The sequence below is a fragment of the Physeter macrocephalus genome, chromosome 14 (assembly GCF_002837175.3).
Source record: "Physeter macrocephalus isolate SW-GA chromosome 14, ASM283717v5, whole genome shotgun sequence".
Classification (NCBI taxonomy): domain Eukaryota; kingdom Metazoa; phylum Chordata; class Mammalia; order Artiodactyla; family Physeteridae; genus Physeter; species Physeter macrocephalus.
Genome location: NC_041227.1, coordinates 49,392,346 through 49,407,241, shown reverse-complemented (window position 1 = coordinate 49,407,241; position 14,896 = coordinate 49,392,346). Strand labels below are relative to the sequence as shown.

The following is a 14,896-nucleotide window of genomic DNA, read 5'->3' as shown; positions in this document are numbered from 1 at the left end:
GTAGACTGCCTATTTCCTCTTCATTTGTTATGTCTGGTGGGTTTTTACCTTGTTCCTTCAGCTGCTGTGTGTTTTTCTGTCTTTTCATTTTGCTTACCTTACTGCGTTTGGGGTCTCCTTTTTGCAGGCTGCAGGTTCGTAGTTCCCATTGTTCTTGGTGTCTGTCCCCAGTGGCTAAGGTTGGTTCAGTGGGTTGAGTAGGTTTCCTGGTTGAGGGGACTAGTGCCTGTGTTCTGGTGGATGAGGCTGGATCTTGTCTTTCTGGTGGGAAGGTCCACGTCTGGTGGTGTATTTTGGGGTGTCTGTAGCCTTATTATGATTTTAGGCAGCCTCTCTGCTAATGGATGGGGCTGTGGTCCTGTCTTGCTAGTTGTTGGGCAACGAAGGAACGAAGGAAGAAAGGAAGGAGGAAAGAAAGGAAGAAAGGAAGGAAGAAAGAAAAGAAAGAAAGAAGTTAAAATAAAGTAGGATAAAATAAAGTTATTAAAATAAAAAATAATTATTAAGAAGAAAAAATTTAAAAAGTAAAACAGAAACAAAAAAAACCAGGACGGTCAGAACCCTAGGACAAATGGTGAAAGCAAAGCTATACAGACAAAATCTCACACAGAAGCACACACATACACACTCACAAAAAGAAAAAAAGGGGAAAAAATTAATATATCTTGCTCCTAAAGTCCACTTCCTCAACTTGGGATGATTTGCTGTCTATTCAGGTTTTCCACAGATGCAGGGCACTTCAAGTTGATTGTGGAGCTTTAATCCGCTGCTTCTGAGGCTGCTGGGAGAGACCTCCCCATCTCCTCTTTGTTTGCACAGCTCCTGGGGTTCAGCTTTGGACTTGGCCCCGCCTCTGCGCGTAGGTTGCCCGAGGGCGTCTGCTCTTCGCTCAGACAGGACGGGGTTTAAGGAGCAGCTGATTCGAGGGCTCTGGTTCACTCAGGCCGGGGGGAGGGAGGGGTACAGATGCGGGGCAAGCCTGCGGCGGCAGAGGCTGGCGTGACATTGCACCAGCCTGAGGCGCGCTGTGCGTTCTCCCGGGGAAGTTGTCCCTGGATCCCGGGACCCTGGCAGTGGTGGGCTGCACAGGCTCCCAGAAGGGGAGGTGTGGAGAGTGACCTGTGCTCACACACAGGCTTCTTGGTGGCGGCAGCAGCAGCCTTAGCATATCATGCCCATCTCTGGTGTCCGCGCCGATAGGCGCGCTCGCACCCGTTTCTGGAGCTCCTTTATGCGCGCGCTTAATCCCCTCTCCTTGCGCCCCAGGAAGCAAAGAGGGAAGAAAAGGTCTCTTGCCTCTTCGGGAGCTCCAGACTTCTCCCAGACTCCCTCCCAGGCAGTCGTGGGGCACTAACCCGTTCAGGCTGTGTTCACGGTGCCAACCCGTCCTCTCCGGGCTTCCGACCGAAGCCCGAGCCTCAGCTCCCAGACCCCGCCCATCCCAGCGGGTGAGCAGACAAGCCTCTCGGGCTGGTGAGTGCTGGTCGGCACCAATCCTCTGCGGGAATCTCTCCACTTTGCCCTCCGCACTGTTACTGCGCTCTCCTCCGTGGCTCTGAAGCTTCCCCCTCTGCCACCCGCAGTCTCCACCCATGAAGGGGCTTCTAGTGTGTGGAAACCTTTCCTCCCTCCCAGCTCCCTCCCACTGGTGCAGGTCCCGTCCCTATTCTTTTGTCTCTGTTTATTCTTTTTTCTTTTGCCCTACCCAGGTACGTGGAGGTTTCTTGCCTTTTGGAAGGTCTGAGATCTTCTGCCAGCGTTCAGTGGGTGTTCTATAGGAGCAGTTCCATGCGTATCGGTATTTCTGATGTATCTGTGGGGAGGAAGGTGATCTCCGCGTTTTACTCTTCCGCCATCTTCTCCCGCAGTGGGGGCTATTTTAAATGAAAGGATATTATTAAAGAGTCATAACAACTTAAGATCTTTGATTGGATCCTAGACTAGAGGGAAAGAATCAGCTATAAAGATTATTTGGAAGTTGGGGACATTTGAACATAGGTCTAGTTATAGTCTTTACTGGATTACTGGTTTTGAAAGATATTTTTGCTGGGTATAGAATTCCAGGGTGACAGTTTTTTCTTTCAGCACTTTCAAGATGTTGCTATATTGTCTTCTGGTTTTCACTGTTTCTGGCTAAGTTGAGAATGTGACAGACAGTAGTTGCAGTAGCCAAATGCTAGAGAAAGCTGTGCCTTTGCAGGAACCTAGCACTGGAGAAAACTCAGGGGCCAAAGCAGTGGAGAAAAAAGTGTGCTCTCCAGGAACTTCGAAAGCCAGCCACACTGGGAATTGGAAGTAAAGGCCCCTCTTCTCTCCTTCCAAGTCTCTCTAGCACCCTACTGACGAGGCTTAACATCTTGCTGGCTAGCAAAGGAGAGATATTTACAATGAATACCTCCATTATCACAGAGCAGGCCAAAAGGTGAATTTGGAGCTGAGGCAATAAATTGATAATCAACACAATGGGATTTGGGGGGTCTTTTTTGTATTCCATTTTGGACAAACATGCCCTGTGTCTTCAGGATCAGTAATGTTTTCTTCTGCAGTGTCTAATCTGATCTTAATCTCAGCTTGCACAGTTGTCCTCTCCTTTTTAAAAATCTCTAGCACTACTGTGTGAGACTTTCTTTCCATCTTCCGTATCTCACAACCTGCTCATGCTTTCCTCTACCGTCTGAATATATGGAATATAGTTATAACTGTTTGAATGTCCATTTCTACTAATTCTATCAACTGTCATTTTTATGTCATTTCTTGGTCTATTTCTTGAGTTTTCTTATTATGCCTGGTAATTCTTTATTTGATCCCAGACAAATAAAATTTTATCTTGTTGGGTATTGACTATTTTCATATTCCTTAAAATATTCTTGAGCTTTATTCTGGGACACAATTACCTAGAAACAGTTGGATCCTTTCAAAACTTGCTTTGAAGATTTGCTAGTTAGGATCAGCCATCCTTTAGTCTAGGGCTACTTTGACTCAACTTCTAAGGCAATGTCTCAGTATTCTGGGTACTCTACCTGATGCCCAAGTCAAGAGAACTGTTTTGGGCCGTATCTACAATAGACACTATAGAAATCCAGGTGTAAAAGACCATGAAATCAGCCTTAGCCTTCTTACCCCAAATAGCAGCATCAACCCAAATAGTTATCTGGTGTATATGTTTTCAATATACAATACATATTTAAGCATAATGGCTCCTAATGCAAACTTTGCTTCATCATTACACACACAGTCATTCCCTCCCTCTCTCTCTCATAGATTCAACCCCTCTCATTCCAGAAGCTAGTTCCCTTCAGTTAAAAAGCCATGTTCATTTTCCTCTTAAAAAAAAAAAACAACAAAGGCCCTCTGCCCCTCCAAACTTTTCAAAATGTTCTTTGATCCCACTTTCCCCTGGCTCTGCCTTCTCTTTTCACTTATGACCACCCACTTTCTAAATAGTCATCAATACTCACTTCAAATCCCAACCTCTCTTCAACCATCACCTGCTACCTTGCTTTTCCTTGTTGAGGTCACCAGAGATTTCCTAACTGTCCATTTCAGTGACTTCTCTGACTCAAGCTCACTTACAGCAAGGACCTCACACTGTTCACCTCTCCCTTCTTGGGAAATTCTCCCCTGCCCTGGATTCCATAACATTACCATCTTCCAATCCTTCCACCTTCTCATTACCACTCTTTGAAAAATTAAACATATTTCTCCTGATTATTAAAGGAAAAATACATTCACTTTAGAAAATACTTTCCCAGTCTCTCCTGGCTCCTTGAGGACTCTCCCCTTAGACACAGGCGTTTCTCAGGCTTCCACCCTTAGCTCTCTTCTCATCCCACGTGTTCTCCCCTGAGGAATCTTATACACAAATGATTCTCAAACCTGAATCTCCAGCCCTCACCCCTTTCCTGCCTGTACATTTATCTTTTTAAAAAACTCATTTTCATCAGGACAAAATGTGTAGTAATACACAGTTTAAAATGTCAGAGTACTAGGCTTGTAATGGGAAAGAACAATCTCCTGTCCTATTCCTCCCCTTCCTGAATACCTCTCCACCCAAAGCTAAATGTCATACATACACTAGTTCTTGTTTTATCATTTTAGAGATTATCTATTAACTTTCTATTATGGGAAATGGCACTTGTACGTATGTCACCATATGTCCCCTCTTTCTGTTTCTCCATCCTTCCAATAGTTACAACATGATTCTTGGGTAAATCATTATTTAGTGTTTATTTTATGATTTTATTAGTGTTGATGATCACTGCTGAGCCATTTTCTTCCTATATAATTTATTGTTCTTTCTAGAATGAAAAGTTGCATCATTTTAAACTTTCTATGTCACTACTGCTTAATTTTTCCAAACTATCTAATAGAAAAGTAAAATCTGAATACTGTTTCCTACAGACATGTCGGTTATCCTGTCAGTTCCATTTTCCCCTAATGACATTACTTCTTGAGCCCTCTGTCTTCCTGCTCCAGTCGCGTTCTTATAGAAAGGACTTCTGTTCTGGGTAGAAGGCAGAAGCTTTTAGTTCACTTCCAGCTCAACCAGTCCTGTGTTCTAGCACACACGAGTCCCCTGGGCCAATCTAACAGTTGTGATATTTACGCAGTATGCTGCTAACCTAAAGGGACACACCTTCCTTTCAGACATTTGACACTGATGTTACAGTTGAAAATACTAGTGAAAGAGATCTTGTATTTCTTCTTCCTGCCCCAGATAAAAGGGAAACAGTTCTTCAGAATTCCCAATGGACATCCTTGATGGTTATCACCACCAATAAAAACTGAGGACTTAAAAAGTTCCTTTACATTTTCTGCCAATACACGTATTTTAAAGCGTTTTAAGAGGTCCTTTGATTACACAGCAGCAAAAAAAACCCAAACCAAAACAAACAAAAAAAAACACAAAAAAAACAAAAAAAAAGCTGTCAGGAATGATCTAAAAGCTAGTTTTTCATTGACCTAATCACACAATCTTCTCTGGGGCCTAAGTCTGCTCTGCTGCTTGACCAAAACCAAATGACACCAAATCATAAGGCACCTGCACACATCTGACTCCCGGATCTGTCAAGAAGTACATTAATACTTACGATCCATATCTGAAGCTCCTTTGTTGAAAGACGCTGCTCAAGTAAGGAAACATCAGACCACGCAAGACTCTGCACAAAGTCAGTTAATCAAGGGATGAGGGATGACAAGAAGCAGGTGAGACAATGACTAGCTGCTGCAGCTCTTGCCTCCACCTGTGGACGTGTTATCTGTGGTTTGGGTTGGGCTCCCATGTTAATGCCCATTAGAAGAAAGCATCACATAAGGGAAACAGAAATACAGTTTTTGTTTTTTTAAAATAAACGTCAGGTCAGACTCAGATAAACCAAAGCTATGTCATCCAAGGAGATGCAATGACTCTCTTGTGCCTTAAAAGCCACGGCATCTGAGGAGGTAATGTGGTTCCCGATACACCTCTTCCCTGTTAGCTTATCGTTTCAAAGATGGCACATCTCAAATTACTGGTGAATTAACTGAATGCTGAATTTTTTTTAAAAAAAGGGGGTAATCTCTTATGTAAGGGAAAGACAGAGAAAAAAGCAAAGATAGAAATAACTGTCACATAGTCTCCTGAAATTCACATGTAATATAATAACCCATGAACTCTTCTTAAATAAGTATTTATATGTTATGGTACAAATAAATAATTATACTTTCAAATAAAATAATATAAAAATATGGTACTAAATAAATTTATTGAGAGAACTTCACAAGTCTTCTGACTTTATAACTGAAAATAAATGAAAATTCCTCTGTGCTTTCCATATTAACAAGACAAAACCAAACTCCACCTATCTGTCACTTCTCCTTTCACAGAAGGGAAATTCTTCTAGTGCTATTCTATCAAATTCAATTCTGGTTTATTTTTTTAGGTCAGAAACATGAATCCGTACCAAAACTGTTTCCTTAATTTGCTCCTTCCTAAGGAAGAATGTCAGCCTTCTGAGAGAAAATGGAGTATGTATGATCTGGAGCATCTTTCTGTTGCCTGATTTTCAAGGAAAGCTAGTTTTCATCTGAGTTAGCTGACTTTCCTTCAGAAAATTTTAGTTAGTAAAATACATTTAAAGCTTGGTATTATGAGCATGCAGAAGAAAGAAAATAAAGGCTAGAATCAAAAGCTGATCTAAAATAAACATTCTGAACTGTATGTGATGAATAGTCAGACACTCCCCCACAACTCCTGAAATGAGTCCTGTGCCCAGTTCTAGCCCCAGGTCTGGACTCGGAAGTCCTGCTGACTTTTAGAGGAAAAGTGTGACAAAAATAACAGGCAAGACTTACACAGCATTGGCTGTTATTTCTCAAAGTTTTTTCCTGTGGATGTGAATCACTAAGAACACATGCATTTCCCAAGTTTTAGGAGACAGATAAGGGAAAAAAAATCATCTTTGGGTTGCTCCGGTTCTTGTTTAAGCTTTGGAGTGTGTAGAGTAACACACAGGAGGCTAAAGCGGAAACAGGTTTTGCTTCATTAACAATGAGTCCCACTGGCTTATCCAAAAAAATGCCTATTTCCTTCTGACCCTTTAATTTCCCCATAACCTACAAATCTGAGGGTTTTAATCTGCCTGGGTCCCTTGGCAAGAAGGTCAGAAGTCATTGTCACTCTCATCCAGGGGCTCAGGTTTCCGGACTCTTTGACTGGGCTTAGCTGGTGAGAGAGCAATGCTCTCGTCCTCCAAATCGTCGTCGTCTTCATCATCCTCCATGTCAATCTCACTGTCCTCTGAGTCTTCCTACAGGAAAAGACAGCAAATAACAGCTGAGGGTCCCGTCCTGCTACTGACATCATGTCAGCAGAGACCCTACCTTGCTTTTTTACTAGTAGCTCAATAACCAGCAACACCCACATGAAGGAAGAGCTTGCCAGAGCAGCAGTCAGGTTGTGGGGGCATAAGAACGGGGCCAGTGTCTATATATTGATGGCTGAAATAAATATATAAATGTGTCTTCCAACCAGTAACCCTCAAACACCAACGGGCAAGCCAAGGCTGGAGCTGCAAGGTGGCTTTCCCGCCGCCATCTCAGGAGCACCACTGGATGTGCACGGAGGCTCACTGGAGGCCCAGAGACCCACCAGTGGACAGCAAGAAGGGCAGGGGCTTGGTGGGGGTTGCTTATTTGGGCTTTTGGATGGAAAGCCACTCAGGAAATGGGTGTAAGGAGCAAAATAAAAGACATTCTCTCTTTCATCATCTAGATCAGGGCGACCAACTCAACCAGCTTTTTTCATGCTGCAAGTCCTGTATCCCCAGGAAACCAGGATGGTCGGTCACTCTATATAGACCATTCCCACCAGCACACATACATGATGCAATCTCCTTCTTAAAAACACAAAATAAAAAACCCTAAAATGTAACCCCACCTTCCTCTGCAGCTACTCTGCCCTGTTCTCCTGTGGCCTCACAGCAAACCCCCTGAACGAGCTTGCACTCAGCTATCCCTGCTGGCTCCCCTCTCGCTGCCCTCTAAGCACCCACTAGCCAGGCTCTCACCCCCCACACAAGTCCCCCAAGACTGAAACATTTAATGGACTCAGATCCTATGCGTAATTCTCTGTCCTCCTGTTTGACCCATGGCCGCATCTGACACAAGACTGCTTCTCCTCCCCCGGAACCCTCTTCCTGTGCTCCAGGCCCCCTCCTCTCAGGTGCTCACCCCACCTCACTTCCTCGTCTTCTCGGTAGAGCTTGCCTGACCTGCTTCCTCACCCTGACTTTTGCAATACAGGGTCGGCCTTGGGCCTACTCTCTTCCCTTTCTACTCTCTCTCCCCGAGCAATCACATCTATCCTCATGGTGGTCTCTGGGTGACTCCCCCAAATTCAATCTCCAGCTCAGACCTGACCCTTGAAGTCCTCAACACCAGCATGTGGACACCTAGCAGGCAGCTCACACTGAGAATGTCCAAAACCAGACTCTTGATCTGCTCTCAAATCCCTTCCTCAGGTCTGCCCTCCTCAGGAAATGAAAACTATGCTTTCAGCCAATTAAGCCACAACTAGGGCATTTCTCTTTCTCTAACACCTCATGTCCAATTAACAAAACCTAATGGTTCTCACCTTAGAAACATCCAGAATCTGACCACATCTCACCAGTCTGCTGCTACCGCCACCCTCGCTTCTGAACTAGACCCCTGCAAATGCCCCCCACCTGGTTCCTCTGAAACTCAGGTCAGCTCTCCTGGGTCTCCAGCACCTCCCCACTGCACTCAGAGAGCGCAAGCCCTCGTCACATCCTGCAAAGCTGTGCGTGGCCCCTGCTGCCTCTCCTGCTGCTCCCGCCCCAGTTCACTCACTCCCAGTCACGCTGCCGCCTCCGGCCCTCGAATTCAGGAACCACGTTTCCTAGGCCTCACTGCCCCACCACAGCATCACCTTCCTCCTACCACTCAGCCCCCTGCCCAATATCACATAATCAGAGACCTTCCCCGACCAATCAGAAGACAACGACCTCCTCCCTCATCCCTGTCACTCTGTCTCCTGAACCTGCTTTATTTTTCTTACCACCATGACCCCTGATGTATCTGCTTGATGAGCGTTGGAACGTAAGCCTCAAGAAGGCAGGGGCTTTGTTCTGTTCACTGCTGTATTCCCCTAACCCTTAATGGTGCCTGGTACGTAACAGGCACTCAACAAGGACCTGGCAAGTGAATGAGTGAACAGGTGAAGGACAATCCCCTATGCCCAGGGGGATGTGTGGAAACAGCCTCCTTGAGATAAATAAGTGGCAACAGGCACAGAGGAGATTTTAAGCTACAAATAAGGCATTTACTCAGAAAAGTAGAAAGCTATACAAATGATCAAGCAAATCATAAGAAAAGAGGCCAGACAGTGTCATGAGTTTCCACATTAGACTTTCCCTAATTCTGTCTCAGATGGGTAAGATGGATGGATAGAAGCTATTTAGCCATCCATCCCCTACTTTGTTAAAAAAATTTTTGAGGTAGTCTCTCTGATTCTCTACAGACTGTCTTCTATGAATTCAAGGCCCTATCTTCTCTGTGCATTTTGCCCAGCAAATCTGAGTGACCTCTCCCCTCCTGTGAATTTCTCTAAAAGTATTCACCATTGGTACCTAATAAACGGAACTGTTGTACAAGAATATCAGCCCACGCTATGTGCATGCACTAGTGCCGTGCTCCAGACACGCATGGCATTCAGCCTGATGGGAGGTCTGTGATCTCCATCAGTCCAGTCATCTTTGCCTCTTGGGCCTCACTGCCCTGCCAGGGACTCAACAAAGAAGGCACGCCCAGAGTTATGGATGGTGCGGCCCCAATAACCGGACCCCAAAAAGGATGCCTTGGTTCCCCCATTCCACTGGTTTCCCAGTCAGTTATCCACTCAACAGTGCTCAAGGCATCAGCAACCTGATGTCACACTCCGGGCCCTGATCTCGGGAGAGCCTGCCTTTCAGGTTCCCTACCTAGAATGGAGCTGAAGAAAAGCCTGGTCTTGACCCCAGCCCTCAGCAGAATCCCTTCTCTTCTAGGTTACAGTTCAGGGGCCTGATAACCTTCCTTGTCTCTTGGCTCAGTGTTCACTCTGCCTCCTCATTAGCACAGGGACCTCTAGGTAACTTCACCACTCACTGTGGAACCCATCTGAGTGGCTTCTTGCCCCAGACACAAGGCATCACTCTCGGGGAAGGCTCTCTGCTGACCCTAAGTGGCTCACACACACACAAATGGAGGTGAAAAAGAAAACCAACCTGTTTCTTGGAGCTGGAAGTCCTGCATTTACCTAAGAGAGTTGGTGCTGCTTCCATCTTTGGAAAGCGAGAATGGAAAGAACAATGAGAAGAAAAAAAAAAAAAAGTAGGGCAAGCACGTTCATTTGAAAAGAAAAGAAATGAGCCAACAACTAGCAAAGAAGAGAGTCTAGCTCCTTGAGAGGTCGAACTCTGCCACAAACCCAGCAAAGGGCCGGGCTGAGAAGCAGCACCTCGCGCTAAACTGGTCAGATACACTTAGCTTCTCGGCCAAACTAGGCTACGAGGCTGGCCCAAGACGGCCAAGACCAGGACAGCTCAGGGAGCTGGTCAGGACTCACATCGTCGTCCGAGTCTCCACCTTGCATTGTGCCCACGACGCGTTTGCTGGGTCGTCCTGAGGAGAACAAAAGCATGAAGAGAATATGAAAACCTTGTAGGATACAGGACAGGAAATGGCCTTCAAGATTTGCTTTCCTTTAGAAAACTGGGAAAAAGGAGAATCACATTAAAAGACTGACTTAAGTAGGTACTTCCCTGGTGGTCCAGTGGTTAAGGCTCCACGCTCCCAATGCAGGGGGCCTGGGTTCAATCCCTGGTCAGGGAACTAGATCCCACATGCATGCCAAAACTAAAGATCCTGCATGCCACAAATAAAGATACCACACGAGGCAACGATGATCCCACGTGCTGCAACTAAGACCCGGCACAGCCAAATACATAAAATAAGTAAATAAATACTTTTTAAAAAATAAAAATAAAAAACTGACTTAAGTAGCATCCAGCTAATCAGAACTGTGATAGTAACAGATTTTCTGCATTTCCACTTTGAAAAAGAGGAAAAGGGCATTAAAATATAAGTACAAATCATAAATCAGAAAAATAAATATGCATCCTGTAAATATTTTAGGGAAAAATCACTGAATCCCATTATTAGTATACATGCGATAGAAAAGATATGCTCTCTTTTGAAAAAAGAAATATATTCTCCTTTTATGGGCCAATGTAACTTGTACTTGGATCTATGTCTGAGTTCCAAAAAGTAAAAAAATTTAAGTATCACATTAATTTACCCTTCAAAACACCATCATTATCTAAGTGATTCTCCCCTCCTCCACTGGAAGCCAATGTTGTCTAGATGTGACTTCTGCAAAAACTCAAGAGCCATCCTTGCTGGGTGAAGGCAGAGAGCTGCACATACCCGAAGGTTGAAAAACGGCCACCAGTGATGCCAGGGCCAGGCCTCAGAAGAAAGGCAGCGAAGGCAGCTCAGAGGAGCTCACTCAGGGCAGGCCTGGAGATGGGCATCAAGAGCTGTTTATGGACACGCTCCCTTGGTCAGATAAAATGCAACTCTTGTGTTGTTTGAAGAACTTATTTAGTTTTTGGAAACGAACCCTGTGATTTTACTTCTGCAGGCTGAGTGGTCAGCAGGAGAATTTAGGAAACCAGTGCCCTTACTATGTTCTATTGAGCCAATTCCATACCTTTTTAGAGCCTTGGCCCCCATCTGCAGAATGGGAGTCATAACCTCTAACCTCTATTTATATCATGAAGCTCTTAAAAAATAAGAGAAAGGAATCAGAGCATCTAATTATCCTATAAAAAAATGAAATGTAATAAATAAAAAAGCTGAGCCTATAAGAAAAGCAGTTAATATAAAACAATAAAGATGATTTACAACTTAGAAGTATTATATACATAAAAATGCAATTTTGTTCCAAAAATTAACAGGTAGTAGAAATGCTTTATAGGCAAATATAGGGCAATTTAGTATCTATCAAAACAACAATTTATATAACCTTTGACCTAAGAATTCCATTTTTAATGATGCAACCTAAAAAAACACTTGCACATATGCAGAAAGATATACATACAAAGGAAAGAGTGGAAATGCTTAAATATCTATCAATATGGAATGCCCAAATAAATTATGGGTACAGCCATATGATGGAATACTATGCAGCCGTCAGAAAGAATGAAGCAGATTTATATTTTACTGACATGGAAAAGGTTCCAGTATATTTAATAATAATTTTAAAAAGCAAGTACAGAACCACACACAATCTGGTCCCATTTAGGTTAAAAAATGTTTCAGGTGATCTTTGTGTCCACATCTGAGGTGTGTGTGTGTGCGCGCGCGCTCACAAGCGCACACGTGTATATGTGTGGAAAGTTAATTTGGAAGGACACACTCCAAGTCACTGGCCATGACCCCTGTAGGTGAGGGAGTGGGACATGAGGAAGACCCCAGGGGAGCACCCACATTTGCTCCACATGTGTTATTGCTTGAATCTTTTGCAGTAAGAAGGTAGAAACTAGAAGAACTGTTTTTTTTTTTGGCCACACCTCACAGCATGGCGGATCTTAGTTCCTTGGCCAGGGATCAAACCTGTGCCCCCTGCAGTGGGAGCACAGAGTCCTAACTACTCGATGGCCAGGGAATTCCCAGAACTTTTTTTTAACAGCAGAGATGCTCATGTAAGTCCCTTATTTGTGCATTAATTCTCTGACCATAAGGGATGTAACTGCACTGAGAGCAGTTTGGACCCAAAAAGGGCAGAATTCAGCTGATCAGCAGAGGCAGTGTGTTATGTGACCTCTGTGAGAAGTACCAAACCATAAATAAGACTGGCTATTCTTGGGGCCAAAGGTAAGAGTATTAGCAGCAAAGATGACCACTGACCAGTTTAAGAGCCAAATCCTGATAAACAACAGGGCAGTGTGCTTATGGGCCTCGAAACCAAGCAGCCCTGACCCAATCCCGGCCGCCATTTCCTGTGACAGGGCGTGGGGCGGAGGGCAAGCAAGAGCCACTGTGGTACCTTGCAAGAGCGCCTCCATGGCTGTCTGTGGCTTGGACAGCCGTCTCTCTTCTAGTTCACTGTCGGATTCATCGTCCTCCTGGATGTCAATGTCAGAGTCATCATTACCTGGCAGTGACACAAGTAGGCAAAACAAAAGGGCAGCTCCGTCATTGCCTCTAAAACAGCTTCTGTCCAGTAAGGCTCTTGTCAAAAGCCATCTGTGCTTCTGAGCCTTTCTTTTGATGCATTTGATTTTACAAGGCTATTGGGAGTTGCCTGTAGATACTCAGTGAAGAGTTAACGGAAACAACCATAGGTTAGTTTTTTTATAAACAATTTTCCAAAGCAAGAAAAAAAAGTGGGTCAGTTATGTCAGTTAGAAACATTATTCCAGTATGTAAAACTAAAAAATTGACTAGCCAGCTGTCAAGGTAGCTGGGAGTTCTTCGTTAGTTGGGGGAAAAAAAACATTCTCTGTTCAGCCTTAGGCCATGTTACCAGAACTCAAGCTCCTTGAGGATAACACGAGGGAAGTGGAGCCCACTGAAATGGTCAGCAACTGCACCAAGACAAGCCTGGAGGCACGAGGGAGATGGGCCAGGAAGGGCCTGATTGGGCTGCCTGGGAAAGATGGTTACCTGGTGACTGGCAACGAAAACTGGTGCTCGTAATATTCCTTACTGGAGAAAATTCATTAAAAAGGTAAAGAAAAGTCATTCTCAATGCAACGGCCTTTCACATTAATTTCTTAAATACTCCTCTGGAGTCTTGTGAAGATTGAACATTTCCTAATGTAAACCTACAGAAGGAGAGTTTGCACGGTGGGGAGAAAAAACTTTCACTGCCCAGCCCAACTGCTCTGTGCCCAGAGAGTGACAGGTTTAGAAGGACGGAACTGGAAGAATGCAATTGCTGTTCTGATCACCGACTCTTAAGACAGTTTGGAAGTAGAGTAATTGTTCATCTACAAAAATGCTTTGCGTAACTCCTGCTGTAAGAGAGTAATGAAATGGCAGCTGCATCTAGCTGGGCACTGAGGGAAAATTTCCTGCTTCCTTTAGCCCTGGAGAGAAGAGCTGTACTCTACAGCACGAAGGGGCAAAGCTGGGAGCTGGAGAAAGTGTCAATAAGGGCATCCTGCAAGGACTTCAGTACAATCGATCCGACAACTACCACCTTATAAAAGCTGTTGCAGAGAATGTGATTAGATATTAACTAGATACTAACACAAATCAATGACCACAAAGTGAAATCACTCTTCAGATTAGCTCACTTTTTACTTCCTCCAGGAAAATTATGACATTAAATCCTCACCCCATGGAATATTAAAGCAAATGATATCATGAATTTTAAACCAACATTAATACAGGTACCTTGGGCTCAGTACAATTTCTTCTGACAAGTCACAGCAATAGACTGAGGACCAAGCACGTAAACAAAAGTTAATACGTGCTGACACCAAAATCACTGAGTTGTGAGTGACACATTAAAATGAGTATAGCCAACTAGGGTGCCGGGATGATTCAACAGGAAAAGAACAGACTTTCCAAAAAATAGTGCTGGGACAAATGGACAGCCACACGCAAAAGAATGAGGTTGGCCCCCTACCTCACACCATATACAAGAATTAACTCAAAATGGGTCAGAGACCTAAATGTAAGAGTTAAAACTATAAAACTCCTAGAAGGAAACAGAGGGATAAACCTTGGTGACCCTGAATTCAGCAGTTTCTTAAATATGACACTAAAAGCACAAGCAACAAAGAAAAAAATTGATAAACTGTACTTCATTAAAACTTTGTACAGCAAAGGACAGCATCAAGAAAGTGAAAAGACAGTCCAGAGAATGACAGAAAATATTTGCAAATCAGAAATCACATAAGGATCTAGTATCTAGAATATATAACTATTTACAATAGCCAGGACATGGAAGCAACCTAAGTGTCCATCAACAGATGAATGGATAAAGAAGATGTGGCACATATAGACAATGGAATATTACTCAGCCATAAAAAGAAACGAAATTGAGTTATTTGTAGTGAGGTGGATGGACCTGGAGTCTGTCATACAGAGTGAAGCAAGTCAGAAGGAGAAAAACAAATACCGTATGCTAACACATATGTATGGAATCTAAGAAAAAAAATGTCATGAAGAGACTAGGGGTAGGATGGGAATAAAACACAGACCTACTAGAGCATGGACTTGAGGATATGGGGAGGGGGAAGGGTAAGCTGTGACAAAGTGAGAGAGTGGCACGGACATATATACACTACCAAACGTAGGGTGGATAGCTAGTGGGAAGCAGCCGCATGGCACAGGGAGATCA

The 14,896-nt window shown here is 44.0% G+C and overlaps 1 protein-coding gene across 3 annotated transcripts in view; it reads right to left on the bottom strand.

Annotated features, from left to right (window-relative positions):
* Positions 1-5,731: 5,731 nt before the first annotated feature.
* The window catches only part of CLUAP1 (clusterin associated protein 1), a 50,475-nt gene continuing 41,310 nt past the window's right edge, over positions 5,732-14,896 (bottom strand). For 2 of the 3 annotated variants that reach the window (XM_024123674.3, XM_028499065.2), the window contains 3 exons: positions 12,590-12,697; positions 10,106-10,161; positions 5,732-6,788 (listed from right to left, as the gene is read on the bottom strand). In XM_024123674.3, the coding sequence (XP_023979442.1) occupies positions 6,642-6,788; positions 10,106-10,161; positions 12,590-12,697 (311 nt within the window). In that variant the 3' untranslated portion in view covers positions 5,732-6,641. Of the gene's footprint in view, positions 6,789-9,764; positions 9,822-10,105; positions 10,162-12,589; positions 12,698-14,896 lie in introns of all 3 variants that reach the window. The other variant, XM_028499066.2, reaches the window with a different exon arrangement.